General features: G+C 45.8%; 1 protein-coding gene across 4 annotated transcripts in view; it reads left to right on the top strand.

The window, feature by feature from the left end:
* The window catches only part of nexn (nexilin (F actin binding protein)), a 49,859-nt gene continuing 33,507 nt past the window's right edge, over positions 1-16,352 (top strand). For 3 of the 4 annotated variants that reach the window (XM_067989855.1, XM_067989853.1, XM_067989856.1), the window contains exons 1-4: positions 1-48; positions 10,240-10,431; positions 11,351-11,432; positions 11,529-11,677. In XM_067989855.1, coding sequence (XP_067845956.1) covers positions 10,288-10,431; positions 11,351-11,432; positions 11,529-11,677 — 375 coding nt within the window. In that variant the 5' untranslated portion in view covers positions 1-48; positions 10,240-10,287. The remainder of the gene's footprint in view (positions 49-10,239; positions 10,432-11,350; positions 11,433-11,528; positions 11,678-16,352) is intronic. The other variant, XM_067989857.1, reaches the window with a different exon arrangement.

Here is a 16,352-nt window from a genome sequence, read left to right as displayed (position 1 = left end):
TAAAAGAGCGAGAAGCAGCCATGACAGACGTTGGCACAGAAAACCGAGGTGAGCCTCGAGCGTCCTCACGTCAACTGATTTCCGCAGAGGTCGCGTCACGCCTCATTTAAAAAAAAAAATGCCTTCCAAAAATGCTGCTCGATTGGAGTTATGCCGCGGTGGATAAGTAATGAACAAGTTACCGCATCAGTGTGAAATTCCTTTATCCACTAATTTAATAAAGACGTTAACCTGTTTATAAGTCAAAGGAGTTTCATTAACACGATTGTCACTGAAGTTGCGCAAATCAATTTCCAGAGAGCCCGCCCCTTAATTCGACAACATTGCTTGGAAGAGATCACAGGATGGATGATGCCGGGGATTGGGGTGGGTGGGGGGGGGCGCGGAGGAGGGAATACCACACTGGTGCAATAGGGGGCGCTCCCTCTCCCCTAAGGCTGTGGCTGAGGAACATGTCTTGGAGCAGTGTCGAGGGAGCTCCACTCTGCATCTATCCAGTATCTATACCCGGCCTGTGAGTGCCTGATGCTGAAACTGGAGGCGTCCCATTTGCCAGCACCTACCAATGCTCCTCATCCGACAAGCACCAAAATTGACAAACTTAGACAAATAAAAAAAGGCAGATAAAATGCTGGTTCTAAATAGAGTTTAATCGTGTGCCGCTATAAATGATAAAACCTAGTCTGTTGAAATTCATTACCCTCGTTACTCCCTAAATTATGCAGCGCTCCTTTGACAAGTGGCAGTTTCACTGGTTGAAATTCACTTACCTTAATCTGTACGCAAAACAACATTCCAACCCTAACCTGTGCTGAAGCTCCTTTTGGTATGTGCATTGAAGGGAAGTCTCTTGAGGTAATATTAATGATCTGCAGGTTACTGATGACATTAAGTGACATGGGGAAGGAGAGAGTGTGGAATCATCCCTGTACCATCTGGACCCACGCTAAGAACACCCCACTTAAAATCTAGGCACAAAACGTAGTTCTGATCTCTGCATTTAAGAATAAAATTGACTGTCTGGGACACCTGAAACTGACTCGAACAATTTTTTTTTGCCAATTTATAAAAAAACATAGCAGGAGTGTAAGAAAGTACAAGGAATAGCAGGGCACTTCGAAAATCTCAGTGCAGTCAGGCAGAGTCACCACGGCTTTGTGAAAGGGAAATAGTGTTTGACAAATTTATTAGAGTACTTTGAGGGAGTTAGAAGCAACGTGGATAAAGGGGAATCCTGTGGATGTGGTGTACTTGGATTTCCAGAACAAGATGCCACATCAAAGGCTACTACAAGCTAAAACGAGAGCTCATGGTGTAGGGAGTAACATATTAGCATGGATAAAGGATTGGTTAGCTAACAGGAAACAGAGAGTAGGCATAAATGGGTCATTTTCAGGTTGGGAAGATGTAACGAGTGGAGTGCCACAGGGATCAGTGCTTGGGCCTCAACTATTTACAATCTATATCAATGATTTGGATGAAGGGACCGAATGTATGGTTGCTAAATTTGCTGATGACACAAAGGTAAGTAGGAAAGTAAGTTGTGAAGAGGACATAAGGAGTCTGCAAAGGGATATAGATAGGTTAAGTGAGTGGGCAAAAATTTGGCAGATGGAGTATAATGTGGGAAAATGTGAACTTGTCCACTTTGGCAGGAGGAATAGAAAAGTGGTATACTATTTAAATGGAGAGAGATTTCAGAACTCTGAGGTACAGAGGCATCTGGGTGTCCTAGTACATGAATCACAAAAAGTTAGTATGCAGGTACAGCAAGTGATTAGGAAGGCAAATGGAATGTTGTCATTTATTGCAAGGGGAATGGAATATAAAAGTAGAGATGTTTTGCTACAGTTGTACAGGGCATTGGTGAGACCACATCTAGAATACTGTGTGCAGTTTTAGTCTCCTTATTTAAGAAAGGACATAATTGCTTTGGAGGCGGTTCAGAGAAGGTTCACTCGACTGATTCCTGGGATGAGGGGGTTATCGTATGAGGAAAGGTTGGACAAGTTGGGCCTGTATACACTGGAGTTTAGAAGAATGAGAGGTGATCTTATTGAAACATACAAGATTCTGAGAGGACTAGAGGGGTAGATGCTGAGAGGATGTTTCCCTTGTGGGAGAGACTAGAACTAGGGGCCACAGTTTAAAAATAAGGGGTCTCCCAATTAAGACGGAGATGAGGAGAAATTTTTTCTCTGAGGGTCGTGAGTCTGTGGAACTCCCTTCCCCAGAGAGCGGTGGAGGCAGGGTCATTGAATATTTTTAAGGCTGAGTTAGATAGATTCCTGATTAAGAAGGGAGTCAAAGGTTATCGAAGGTAGACGGGAACGTAGGGTTGAGGTCACAATCAGATCAGCCATGATCTTATCAAATGGCAGAGCAGGCTCGAGGGACCGAATGGCCTACTCCTGCTCTTAATTCGTGTGTTCGTATGAATGCATCTCTAGAAACACTGAAAAAATGTTTTTATTAATTCTCGGGATGTGGGAGTCGCTGGCAAGGCCAGCATTTATGGCCCATCCCTAGTTGCCCTGAGTTTGCTAGGCCTTTTCAGAGGGCAGCTAAGAGTCAACTAAGTTGGTGTGGGACTGGAGTCACATATAGGCCAGTCCGGGTAAGGACAGCAGGTTTACTTCCTTTATAGTCCTGTTAGTGTCGTGTTTTTTTTTAATAAATGAGTTGATCATCCGGGACATTGCACACAGGGAGGGTAACTTTGAATTTGATCAATGAAAATCGGGAGCGATGTATAATGTGCGGCTGATTCAAAATCGCCCGTTTCACACTGTCGCCCAAAATCAACATTTCCCCCCCAGGGAGTCCAGACCAGGTGTAGTCTTCAGGTGAAACGGGATTAGAGGGGTCCAAGGAGAATTGGACCAGGCTGTGCAGATGTAGTTCAGTCCCTATTTTAAAGTCATACATTCTGTCCTTATTTTTATACAATACTTTGATTTTATAGAAAAACTGACGGCAGTTTGGGAAACAGAGTAGAGTTGGGTGGAGTGTAAGGGGTTTCAGTGCATCACAGGTTGGGAGACGCAAAACTGAGGAGCCACAGCCCCACCACTGGTGGGAAGGTATAATTACAGAGTGACAAGTTTATACGGCTGAATATCGTGACATTATTATTCCTGGCCAGAATGGAGATGATTGGGTAATTTCCCCGTCAAGCACCCCTGGAGACTGCACTGCTTTAAGTGACTGGGATTGATTTTATGCACCTAATTTGTCTAATGTAACTATCCTCCACTCACTGAATTTAGCTGGAGAAATAATCCTGCTTTTATAGGGAGGCTTTGCTGTAGTTTTGGTCATGAGTTCTGTTTGCTGTAGTTCATGGAGACTCTGTTTCAATAGACTCTGTTTGCTGAGTAAATAGACTGTAAGTCCCACCCCGCCACCAACTCATTGGCTGACACAGTGGTGTCAATACTGACTTTGAGTTCACATAGGCCGTTTCTATTATAAATGTGGACATAGGAATTTATAATGGGGCGGGGAGGAGGTTGACATAAAAGTGTGACAGCAGGAAGTAAAGTTTTATAGTGGGTGCAGCCATATGATTTTTAGTACATTATAGATGTCTTAAAATATCTTCAGAAACCATAAAGGATTCTTCCAATTTTCCTTTGAAGCTCTGGTCACAGTGGGGCCAATTAATATGGCCCCCGTGCAGTGCCACAGGTGCTGCTGCTGTCCTGACATTGCTTGTGCCTGTACACGAATGAGTTAACCTCACCAGAAACCTTGGCTGAGTGGGTAGCACTCTCGCTTCTGAGTCATGAAGGTCATGGATTCGAGTCCCACTTCGGAGACTTGACCACATAATCTAGGCTGACACTCCAGTGCAGTGCTGAGGGAGTGCTGAACTGTTGGAGGTGCCGTCTTTCGGATGAGACGGTGGATATAAAAGATCCCATGACACTATGTTGAAGAAGAGTAGGGGAGTTCTCCCTGGTGTCCTGGCCAATATTTCTCCCTCAACCAACATCAATAAAACAGATTGGCCTAGAAATTGATTTGTGCTGGCCTTATTTACCTGAGACCAGCAGGCTGCAGACATCTGCTGGGTGGCCCCGGGCAACTTGCCAGTGAAGAACATTTCAATTTCAGGCCATTACCTCAGCGGCAGCGGCCCTCAGGTAGGTCCTAGGAGACGGGGGGGGGGTGGTGAATCGATCGGGAGAGAGATGGCGACTCGGAGAAGGGGGGCAAGGAATCAAGAGGGAGGCGGGCGACCGGGAGGGGCCAATCAGGAGAGGGGGGAGGAGACGAGCGGAAGGGGGCTGGCAACAGTCTGTGGTGCAGTGCAGAGGAGCTGGGAGACAGAGGAGCACTGCTGCCCCTCCCAGCTCCACATTCAGGTAAGTACTTTTTAAAAAAAAACTTACCCTTTTGGTGGCGACCTCCTGCAGTGGTGCCTTTAACGACCGCCGGTTAGGCAGCATGTAGACCACATTTTGCTGAACGCAGCCAAACCGACGTTGTTTGCGTTCAGGGCAGCCCAATTTTGCAAAGGGGGCCTCAAACAGACGTTACGCTCTTTAGGCGATAGGGCCTCTATTTACATATGCAAAGGGACTAACGTCTGTTTCAGGTGCGGAACCCGAATGCCTCTTTTTCTACCTTCACCAATATGGTGGGCAGCGCACTTCAGGTACATAATGAACGTGTGTGCCCAGCCCGCCATATTGGACTTCGGGGCCTGTTTTGCACCTGAAAAATGGGCATGACGCGATCGAACTTCTAGGCCGTTATCTGATCATTTATCTTATTGATGTTTGTGGGACCTTGCTGTGTGCTAATTGGCTGCCGCATTTCCTACATTACAACAGTGACTGCACTTCAAAAATACTTCATTGGCTGTGAATCGTTATGGGATGTCCTGAGGTCATGAAAGGTGCTATAGAAACACGATTCTTTCTTTACATAATTATCCTCAGCTGGAGTATCGTGTCCAATTCTGAAACCACACTTTAGGAGAGAGTGCAGAAGAGATTTACTAGAATGGTACCAGCGATGAGGGACATTAGTTATTTGGAGAGACTGGAGAAGCTGGGGTTGTGCTCCTTAGAGCAGAGAAAGTTAAGGGGAGATGTAATAGAGGTGCTCAAAATTATGAGGGGTGTTGATATAGTAGATGGGGAGAAACTGTTTCCACTGGCAGGAGGGTCACAGATTTAAGATAACTGGCAAAAAATCCAGGGGGAAAATGAGGAGAATTTTTTTTAGGTTGCGAGATATGATCTGGAATGCACTGCCTGAGGGGGTGGTGGAAGCAGATTCAGCAGTAACTTTCAAAAGGGAATTGGATAAATACAACAAAATTTGACACTGAGTCACATCGGGAGATATTAGGACAGGTGGTCACAGAGGTAGGTTTTAAGGAGCATCTTAAAGGAATAGAGAGAGGTGGAAAGGTTTAGGGAGGGAATTCCAGAACTTAGGGCCGAGGCAGCTGAAGGCACGGCCGCCAATGCTGGAGCGATGAAAATCAGGGATGCACTAGAGGCCAGAATTGGAGGAGCGCTGTGATCTCGGAGGGTTATAGGGCTGGAGGAGGTTACAGAGATAGGGAGGGGCGAGGCCATGGAGCGATTTGAAAACAACAATCAGAATTTTAAATTCCCGGGAGCCAATGTAGGTCAGTGAGCGCAGGGATGATGGGTGAATGGGACTTAGTGCAAGTTAGGATACGGGCAGCAGAGTTTTGGATGAGCTCAAGTTTACGGAGGGCGAAAGGTGGGAGGCCAGCCAGGAGAGCATTGGAATAGTTGAGTCTAAAGGTAACAAAGGCATGGATGAGGGTTTCAGCAGCAGATGAGCTGAGGCAGGAGCGGAGACGGTTGATGTTACAGAGGTGGAAGTTGGCGATCCTGGTATTGGAGCAGATAAATGGTCGGAAGCTCATCTCGGGGTCAAATAGGATGCCACTGTTGTGAACGGCCTGGTTCAGCCTCAGACAGTGGTCAGGGAGAGGGATGGAGTCGGTGGCTAGGGAATGGAGTTTGTGACGGGGTCCGAAGACAATGGCTTCGGTCTTCCTAATATTAATTGGAAGAAATTTCTGCTCATCCAATACTGGATGTCGGACAAGCTGTTTGACAAATGAAAAGACAGTGGAGGGGTTGAGAGAGATGGTGCTGAGGTAGAGCAGGATGTCGTCAGCGTACATGTGGAACCTGATGTGTTTTCGGATGATGTCACGAGGGGCAGCATGTAGATGAGAAATCAGAGGGGGCCGAGGATAGATCCTTGGGGGCTCCAGAGGTAATGGTGCAGGAGCGGGATGTGAAGCCATTGCAGGACATTCTATGGATACGACTGGATAGATGAGAGTGGAACCAGGCAAACGCAGTCCCACTAAGCTGGACAATGGAGGAGAGGCGTTGGAGGAGGATGGTGTGGTTAACTGTGTCAAAGGCAGCAGGCAGGTCGAGAAGGATGAGGAGGGATAGTTTACCATGGTCACAGTCACATAGGATGTCATATACTTGAAAAGGAAAAATTTACAGGGCTTTTCGGAAAGAGCAGGGGGAGTGGGACTAATTGGATAGCTTGTTCAATGAGCCGGCACAGACACGATGGGCCGAATGGCCTCCTTCTGTGCTGTATGATTCTATGATGTAGGTTTCGTCAGTCGTGACATGCTGGGACCTCCAGGGCCGGAATCTCAGGCAGTGTGGGGCTGCCGGCAGTCAGTTCCCCACTCAGTGATTTTCCGACACGAGGTGGAGGGTTTGGGACATGGAGCAGGAGTATTGGGGGGGTGCCATTGGGGAGGGGGTGGGGGTGGAGGGATCATGCTACTCCAAATGTGTAGTTGGGCAGCCCTTACATTTGGATTATAGTCAGGGTGGTCTATTGATCCACTTTGAATTTGATCAATGAAAATCGGGAGCGATGTATAATGTGCGGCTGATTCAAAATCGCCCGTTTCACACTGTCGCCCAAAATCAACATTTCCCCCCCAGGGAGTCCAGACCAGGTGTAGTCTTCAGGTGAAACGGGATTAGAGGGGTCCAAGGAGAATTGGACCAGGCTGTGCAGACGTAGTTCAGTCCCTATTTTAAAGTCATACATTCTGTCCTTATTTTTATACAATACTTTGATTTTATAGAAAAACTGACGGCAGTTTGGGAAACAGAGTAGAGTTGGGTGGAGTGTAAGGGGTTTCAGTGCATCACAGGTTGGGAGACGCAAAACTGAGGAGCCACAGCCCCACCACTGGTGGGAAGGTATAATTACAGAGTGACAAGTTTATACGGCTGAATATCGTGACATTATTATTCCTGGCCAGAATGGAGATGATTGGGTAATTTCCCCGTCAAGCACCCCTGGAGACTGCACTGCTTTAAGTGACTGGGATTGATTTTATGCACCTAATTTGTCTAATGTAACTATCCTCCACTCACTGAATTTAGCTGGAGAAATAATCCTGCTTTTATAGGGAGGCTTTGCTGTAGTTTTGGTCATGAGTTCTGTTTGCTGTAGTTCGTGGCCCAGGCTTCCAGCTCCCTTTCTGATCATTCCCTGCATGGAGACATTGACAGACTCCCGGAGATCCCCTGCAAATAATGGCAGACTCCCGGAGACCCCCTGCAAATAATGGCAGACTCCCAGAGACCCCCTGCAAATAATGGCAGACTCCCAGAGACCCCCTGCAAATAATGGCAGACTCCCAGAGACCCCCTGCAAATAATGGCAGACTCCCAGAGACCCCCTGCAAATAATGGCAGACTCCCAGAGACCCCCTGCAAATAATGGCAGACTCCCAGAGACCCCCTGCAAATAATGGCAGACTCCCAGAGATCACCTGCAAATAATGGCAGATTCCCAATGACCCACTGCAAATAATGGCAGACTCCCAGTGACCCCCTGCAAATAATGGCAGACTCCCAGTGACCCACTGCAAATAATGGCAGACTCCCGGAGACCCCCTGCAAATAAGGGCAGACATCCGGCAACCCCCTGCAAATAATGGCAGACTCCCAGTGACCCCCTGCAAATAATGGCAGACTCCCGGAGACCCCCTGCAAATAATGGCAGACTCCCGGCGACCCCCTGCAAATAATGGCAGACTCCCGGCGACCCCCTGCAAATAATGGCAGACTCCCGGCGACCCCCTGCAAATAATGGCAGACTCCCGGCGACCCCCTGCAAATAATGGCAGACTCCCGGCGACCCCCTGCAAATAATGGCAGACTCCCGGCGACCCCCTGCAAATAATGGCAGACTCCCGGCGACCCCCTGTAAATAAGGGCAGACATCCGGCGACCCCCTGCAAATAATGGCAGACTCCCAAAGACCCCCCTGCAAATATTGGCACACACCTGGGGATCCCCCCTGCAAATATTGGCACACACCTGGGGATCCCCCCTGCAAATATTGGCACACGCCTGTGGATCCCCCCTGCAAATATTGGCACACACCTGGGGATCCCCCCTGCAAATATTGGCACACACCTGGGGATCCCCCCTGCAAATATTGGCACACGCCTGTGGATCCCTCTGCAAATATTGGCACACGCCTGTGGATCCCTCTGCAAATATTGGCACACGCCTGTGGATCCCTCTGCAAATATTGGCACACACCTGTGGATCCCTCTGCAAATATTGGCACACGCCTGTGGATCCCTCTGCAAATATTGGCACACACCTGTGGATCCCTCTGCAAATATTGGCACACGCCTGTGGATCCCTCTGCAAATATTGGCACACGCCTGTGGATCCCTCTGCAAATATTGGCACACGCCTGGGGATCCTCCTGCAAATATTGGCACACACCTGGGGATCCCTCTGCAAATATTGGCACTCCTGAGAGCCCACTTTGAATATTGACACACTACCAAGACACCTTGTCGGCTTCAGGCTGTTTATTTGATGAGAGGGCACTCGTCGTTGGATTATCGGTCCCAGAATCAATGACGTTTCCTCTTCCTGTTCTCAAGTCCAGTTTGAACAACCAGTAGTTTCAGTCTCTTGATTAAAGATCAAATATGTTTACATCCAGTACGAAATACAACACTGTAAAAAACATTTTGAATGTTTCTTCCTTTGCCTCTTTTCTCCTCCTTTCTATCCCCCCATCGTCTTCCCCTCCTGATGTTGACGACTCTTCCCACGGGCCAATTGCTCTCTGGTATCACCCACCCACCCCACTCCTCATCCCACCCTCACCTGCAAATATTGGCACACTCCCAGAGACCCCTTGCACACATTGGCACACTCCCAGAGACCCCCTGCAAATATTGGCACACTCCCAGAGACCCCCTGCAAATATTGGCACACTCCCAGAAGCCCCTTGTAAACCCTGACGCACTCTTGGGGTCCTCCTGCAAATATTATTACACTCGCAAAAAATTACTGTACTAATTTCATAAAGACGGTGTCAGCTGTCCAACGGAAAACACTGCTATCATTGCAGAAATAACTGAGCACAAAATTCTTGAGAGACTGTGCTCGCGACACCAGACAGGAAATGAAACTCCCGGGAGCCCCTTGTAAACATCAACAGATCCCTTGCAGACCCCAATTTGAAAACGTGTGAGTTGGACGACTAACTAAGCACTAACTGTGCGTTCAAATGCACTTGTGTAGCACCATCGGACTCTTGTGAATGTTTTCCAAATAATCTCGTCTGGTGCTCTGCGACTAATTTGTTTGCAACCACCCCTTGTTCTTGTGTGTGTGGCATGCATTCATAAGCCCGATCATAACTTTCTTTTATACTAGCTTTCTCTAATTTAGGTATGATTATTTAAATAGAAGAATTATTAAAGAGGATTATGGTAATTCTTGGAATGAACGCATGGCGTCTTGCATTAAATCAATTGTGTGGGAGGCAGGGGGGAAGGGAGGAGCGATTGGCACCAGTGGATTGATATTGTCCTTAGCAATATCAGTAACTAAAGTGTTGGAACATTCCTTTGCTCTCCATTTTCATTAAGGCGTTATTAATAGAACAAGAGCTTAACCCACAAATTGCGCCAAATGAGCAGTCACTGTTCTGGGCGCACAAATGTTAAGGAGATTTCAACGTAACAGTAGTGAATGCCTTTTAATTAGTGGAAAGTTGAAATCTTGCTGCTTCATTCCTTAAATTCTCTATCATCTGGTTAATAATTCTCAAGTCAGCTAACACTCTTTTTTTGTTAGGTTCTTTCATGTATCTCTTTTTTTCTCCCCCCACCTCCCCCCTTTCCTGTTCTGTCTCTTTTTTTAACCCACATAGATACTTCTATCTACATCTAAACCCGTTCATAAATCATACGTGCCAAAGATGGGCAAGGGTGATGTTAAGACTAAGTTCGAAGCCATGCAAAAAGCACGGGAAGAAAGGAGCCATCGGAGATCCCAAGAAGAAAAGAAGAGGAGAAATGAACAGTATAAGAAGGAGAAAGAATGGACAAAGATAAAACAGGAGGTCGCTTAGTCTATAAATCGTATTTCCTTTACCTCTGCCCACGTTCTGATTGATTGTTGACCAAAGCTTGTTCACTAGTTTTACCTTTGAGCCTGCCAGCAGGTCCGGGGAAACTTTTTTTTTTTTTAAGTTCGTTCTCGGGATGTGGGCTGGCAAGGCTGACATTTATTGCCCATCCTTAGTCGCCCTCAAGAAGGTGGTGGTGGGCCTGCTTCTTGAACCGCTGCAGTCTGTGTGGTGGAGGTACCCCCACAGTGCTGCTAGGTAGGGAGATCCAGAATTTTGACCCAGCGACAATGAAGGAACGGCCGATATATATGTCCAAGTCGGGGCGGTGTGTGACTTGGAGGGGGAATCTGGAGGTGGTGGTGTTCCCATGCACCTGCTGCCCTTGTCCTTCTCTGTAGTGAAGGTCGCTGGTTTGGGAGCCTGTTGAAGAAACCTTGGCGAGTTGATGCAGTGCATCCTGTGGATAGTACACACTGTGGCCATGGTGCGCCAATGGTGGATGTTTAAGGTAGCGAATGGGCTGCAGTCTCCCTGGGCCAATCTGTTTCACTTGGTTTTTTTTGCTCACACATTGTGAGTCTGCAAATATTACAGTAATAAATCTACTCAAAAATCACATTACTGTAACATTAAACAGTAGCCAAAACACACAGATGAATAGTTTAAATGTGTTCACTCTATGTTTCACTTCGCCTCATTCTCTCTTTCCCAATTCTCCATCTGGTCAAATCTTGGCCGCAGAGCATGGTCAAGATTGCATTTAATGGCATCACCTGAGCCCTTCCACTGCGTTACAGCTTTGTAATTTAGTCAATATATCGTCATTGCAGCTGCCGGACACAAGTGGTTTGGATTTAATGTTGAAAAGAATGACACTGAGCCTCTTTTCACTTCACTTGCTCTATTTCAGCTCAGGGAACTCCTTGCTTCAGACGACGAAGATGAGAACAAATCGAACGAACTGAAGAAGGCATACGTCCCTAAACTGACAGGTAACAAAGATTAAAATCTTTGTTAAGCGCTAGTTTGTCGCGTTAAAACTGGGGACAAAAAAAAAGAGACGTGCCTGTGCCTTCCTGTGTCCGCAGGGACAGTTAAGGGCAAGTTTGCAGAAATGGAAAAGATAAGGCAAGAGGAAGAGAGGAAAAGAATGGAGGAAGAGCGGAAGAGAAGAATTCAGCAGGACATCGTGGAGAAAAGGAAACTACAACGTGAACTCGCAAAAAAAGGCGCGGAGGTACTGAGGCGCATCCATATCTGTAAAAAAAAAGCCACCATTATATTTTGAATCCTAGGACTTCGAGCTTGGAAATCACACTGTGTAAAATTATCAAAAGCCTAAGATATTTGTATTTTGTTTTTCTCTCTCTGCTATTCTAATGAGGTGTTAACACATTTAAAACAAATGGCTCTGTTAGAACAATGGAACATAGGAAGAGGAGTAGGCCATTCAGCCTCTCGAGTCTGTTCCGCCATTTGATTAGATAGATTGTGGCTGATCTGTATCGTAACTCCATTTACCTGCCTTGGTTCCATATCCCTTAATACCCTTGCCTAACAAAAATCTATCAATCTCAGTTTTGAAATTTTCAATTGACCCCCAGCCTCAACAGCTTTTTGGGGGATAGAGTTCCAGATTTCCACTACCCTTTGTATGAAGAAGTGCTTCCTGACATCACCCCTGAACAACCTAGCTCTAATTTTAAGGATATGCCCCCATGTTCTGGACTCCCTCACCAGAGGAAATAGTTTCTCTCTATCTACCTTATCAAATCCTTTAATCATCTTAAACACCTCAATTAAATCGTCCCTTAATCTTCTATACTCAAGAGAATACAAGCCTAGTCTATGCAACCTGTCCTCATAATTTAACCCTTTTAGCCCCGGTATCATTCTGGTGAATCTGCACATTACCTTCTGCCGAACATCGGAACAGAGGAATTTGTTACAACAACAACTTGCATTTATACAGCTACTTTTTAATGTATCTAAACATCCCAAGGCGCTACAGAGAGGTGTAAGGAGCATAGACTCCATGGCAGGAAGGGGACTGATTGGGAGGGGTAACTGAAAGCTTGGTTGAAGAGGTGGGTTTTGAGAGGGCTCTTAAAGGAGGAGAGAGAGAGAGAGAGAGAGAGAGAGAGTGAAGTTTATAGAGAAAATTTCAAAGAGTAGAAACTTAGATGGCTGAAGACTGTGCCACCAATGGTTGGGCCAAAGGAGAGAAAGGATGCATCGAAGGCCAGGCTGGAGGAGGTTGCAGAGGCCAAGGGTGGATTTAAAGACAAGGACAAGGACGTAAAATTTAGTGACTGGGGAAGATAGAAAGAAAGACTTGCATTTATATAGCACTTTTCAATGACCTCAAGATGACCCAAAGCGTTTAAATGCCAATGAAGTACTTTTGGAGTGTTGTAATGTCGGAAACGCAGCCGTCAATTTGCGCACAACAAGGTCCCACAAACAGCAATGAGATAATAACCAGATGATCTGTTTTAGTGATAAATATTGGCCAGGACACCAGCCCTGCTCTTACTTCAAATAGTGCCATGGGATCTTTTATACCCACCTCAGTTTAACATCTCATCCAAAAGGATGGTACCATCCATCAGTGCAGCACTCCCTCAGTACTGCACTGGAGTGTCAGCCTAGATTTGTGTGGTTAAGCCTCTTAAAGTGGGACTTGAACCCACAACCTTCATGACTTAGAGATAAGAGGGCTACCAACTGAGCCACAGCTGACACAGCCAGTGAAGGTCAGCAGCGACAGGGATGATGGGAGAGCGGGACATAATGTGGGCAAGATACGGGCAGCTGAGTTTTGGACAAGTTTATGGAGAGTGGAGAATTAGAGGCTGACAAGAATATTGAAGTAGCCAAAACTGGGAGATGATGATGATGATGATGACTTATATAAGGGTTTCAGCAGCAAAAAGGCTGAGGTAGGGGTGGAGAAGGGCAGGGTTGCAGAAGTAAGCAGCCTGCAACGGAAAGGATGTAGGGTGTGAAACTCTGCACAGGGTCGAACAGGATGCCGAGACAGTGGTCAGGGAGGGAAATGGAAATTTTGCCAAGGGTAAATTAAGTGCATTCAGTGTTTTGACGATAATATTACCCAGTGTGATTTTCAAGCTTCTATGTCTTTGTTTATCGTTGGTGATATTATAAATCTCCTAAAGCTCTCAGATTTAAAAAAAATCAGAGCCACATAATGTTGTAGCACAGAAACAGACAAGTGTGGACCAATGCATTTCTCCACTTGAGCCACTTAGTCTGATCCCACTCACCTGCTCCTTCTCCATTTCCATTTTAATATTCCTTACTTTTCTCCCCATCATCTAATTCCCTTTTAAAAGCTGGCGGAGGGCTGCGTACGACGGCGGAGGGCTGCGTACGACGGCGGAGGGCTGCGTACGACGGCGGAGGGCTGCGTACAACGGCCATGTATATCAGAAATCACAAGTGGACAGCTCTCAATTTTCCATCCAAACAGCAACAGAAACAGAAGCTACAGGACAAGGAGGAGAAAAGAAAAAGGAAAGAAAAGAAAGAATTGCATTTCTATAGTGCCTTTTCATAACCTCAGGATGTCGCAAAGCTCCTTACAGCCAATGAAATACTTATGAAGCGTAGTCATTGTTGTAATGTACAGATTACATAGAGTCTACAGCACAGAAACAGGCCGTTCGGCCCAACTGTTCTGTGCCGGCATTTATGCTCCACACGAGCCTCTTCCCGCCCTACTTCATCTCACCCTATCAGCACACCCTTCTATTCCTTTCTCCCTCATGTGCATATTCTGCTATCTGTCCCCTGACTCCACATGCTCTGACCTTAGCCATGAGTCTACAATGCAGTAACTTACCGAAGGCCTTTTGAAAATCCAAATATATTACATCTAATACATTACCCTTCTCTACTCTTTTTGTTACTTCTTCAAAGAATTCAATAAGGTTGGTCAAGCATGGCTTTCCCTTCTGGAATCCGTGCTGATTATTCTTTATTGTATTTTCATTCTCTAGATGTCTTTCTATTACATCTTTGAGTCAAGGTTCCATTATCTTTCCTACCACTGACGTTAATCTAATTAGTCTTTAGTTCCCTGGACTGGTTCTATCTCCCTTTTTAAATAAAGGAATAACATTAGCTGTCCGCCAGTCCTCTGGCACTATTCCACCTCGTGAACATCTTGCTTTTTTTCTGCTTCGTTGCTGACTTGACTGTAGGCAGATTTTCCAATGAAAATGGTCCCAGGTGGGACATATTTAATCGCTACAAAATTTAGCAACCAAATCTCATGACTAATGTATCCCATCTGGAATATTATTTTTAAACTGGGGGAAATTTGTTCATAGACAGGTTAATAAGCCAGAAAAAAGGCGAAATGTCCCAATTGTAGCAGAACAGTGCAAGGTTAGAAAGAAAGACTTCCAATTCATAGAATCATAGACCATTTCAGCGTAGAAACAGGTCACTTGGTCCATGATGTCGAGCTGGTGTTTTCATCCAACATCACCCACCAAGTCCAATCTCACTTGCTTCCCATACTCATTAATATTTATTTTTTTCAAGCAACCAACTAACTCCCTTTTAAGAGAATTTACAGACTCTGCTTCAGCAATCGGTTATGGCAGAGAATTCCACCTTCTCACCCTCATCAGTGTAAAGAATTTTTTGTAATTTCCCCTTTAATTTTTTTGTAACCTCCCCTTTAATTCTTTTTGCGATTACCTTAAATTTGTGCCCTTTCATTACTGTCTCACGAACCAACGGAAACAATCTCTTTGGCTATTTACCTTAAAGACCTCTATCAGGTCATCCTTTAGTCTTCTCAGCTCTAGTGACAAAACCCCATACATCTCAAATCTCTCTTCACAACTATCACCCCTCTTTCCCTGGTGAATCTACACTGTACATTTTCTATTACTCTTCCATCCTTCCTATAATGAGCCGTCCAAAACAGCACACAACACGCCAACTCGCACGAGCTCTTGTACAAATTCAGATTATGTCGTCCCTTATTGCTTCTCTCAGAAAAGTCTCAATACAGTGATCTGGAATTGACTGCTTTTATGTAGGCAAAGTTGCCAGCCGCAATCCCACAAAACAGTGAGATGAAAGGCCAGCTAACTTCTAAAAAAACATTTTTGATGGTTGACATCGAGGGAGGAATTTTGACCGGGACAATTCCTTGGCTCTTCCTGTAGTGAGATGGTTTAGCGTCTCACCCAAAGGACAACACCTCCAACAATATACGACATCTTTGGCATGCCAGTGGACATCAGCCCATACTATGAGCTGAGACCTCGAAAGCACAACCTTCTGACTGCATCAACTTAGCCAAGCTGACATTTGCCAGTTGCATTTCTCCATGACTCATCTGGAAAGGAACAGTCTTTAATTTGGTGGGGGGGGGCAAAGGAAAGAAAAAGCTTTATTAAAAGAAAGAGTTTCTGTTTTGAAACAGGAAGGTGAAGCTATTTCCACAACCTTAGAAGTTTCTGATAGTTTTACCAAGACACCAGGCAAAATCAAAGTGAATTTTGAAGATCTGGAGAAGGCACGGGAAGAGGAAGAACACCAAAAAATTGAACAGGAGAAGAAGAGAAGATATGAAGCAAACAGGCATTCCTTTCGTGAGGTGAAGCACCGTTCAGCAGCCCTCTCTGTCAGTCCACTTGAGCCTTAAGATCACCATCTCCAAACCACCTTCAGTCGAAGCGATGCTGTTTTGAAGCCACCCAACTTCTTGCATCTTAAACATGGCTAATCTAATAGCCAGTCACGTTCGAACATCTACACACAATCTCACCTGGGGTGCTGCAATGGGCTTTAGTGTTCCTGGGCTAGGGAAGGGAAAATGTGCCAATTTCCTGCCCCAGACTGCCATGCGGGGACAGAAATGTGCATGG

This window comes from Heptranchias perlo, chromosome 9 (genome assembly GCF_035084215.1).
Source record: "Heptranchias perlo isolate sHepPer1 chromosome 9, sHepPer1.hap1, whole genome shotgun sequence".
In the NCBI taxonomy this organism is placed as follows: Eukaryota; Metazoa; Chordata; class Chondrichthyes; order Hexanchiformes; family Hexanchidae; genus Heptranchias; species Heptranchias perlo.
The sequence above is the reverse complement of the archived record's forward strand: the minus strand, read 5'-3'. Positions and strand labels throughout refer to the sequence as shown.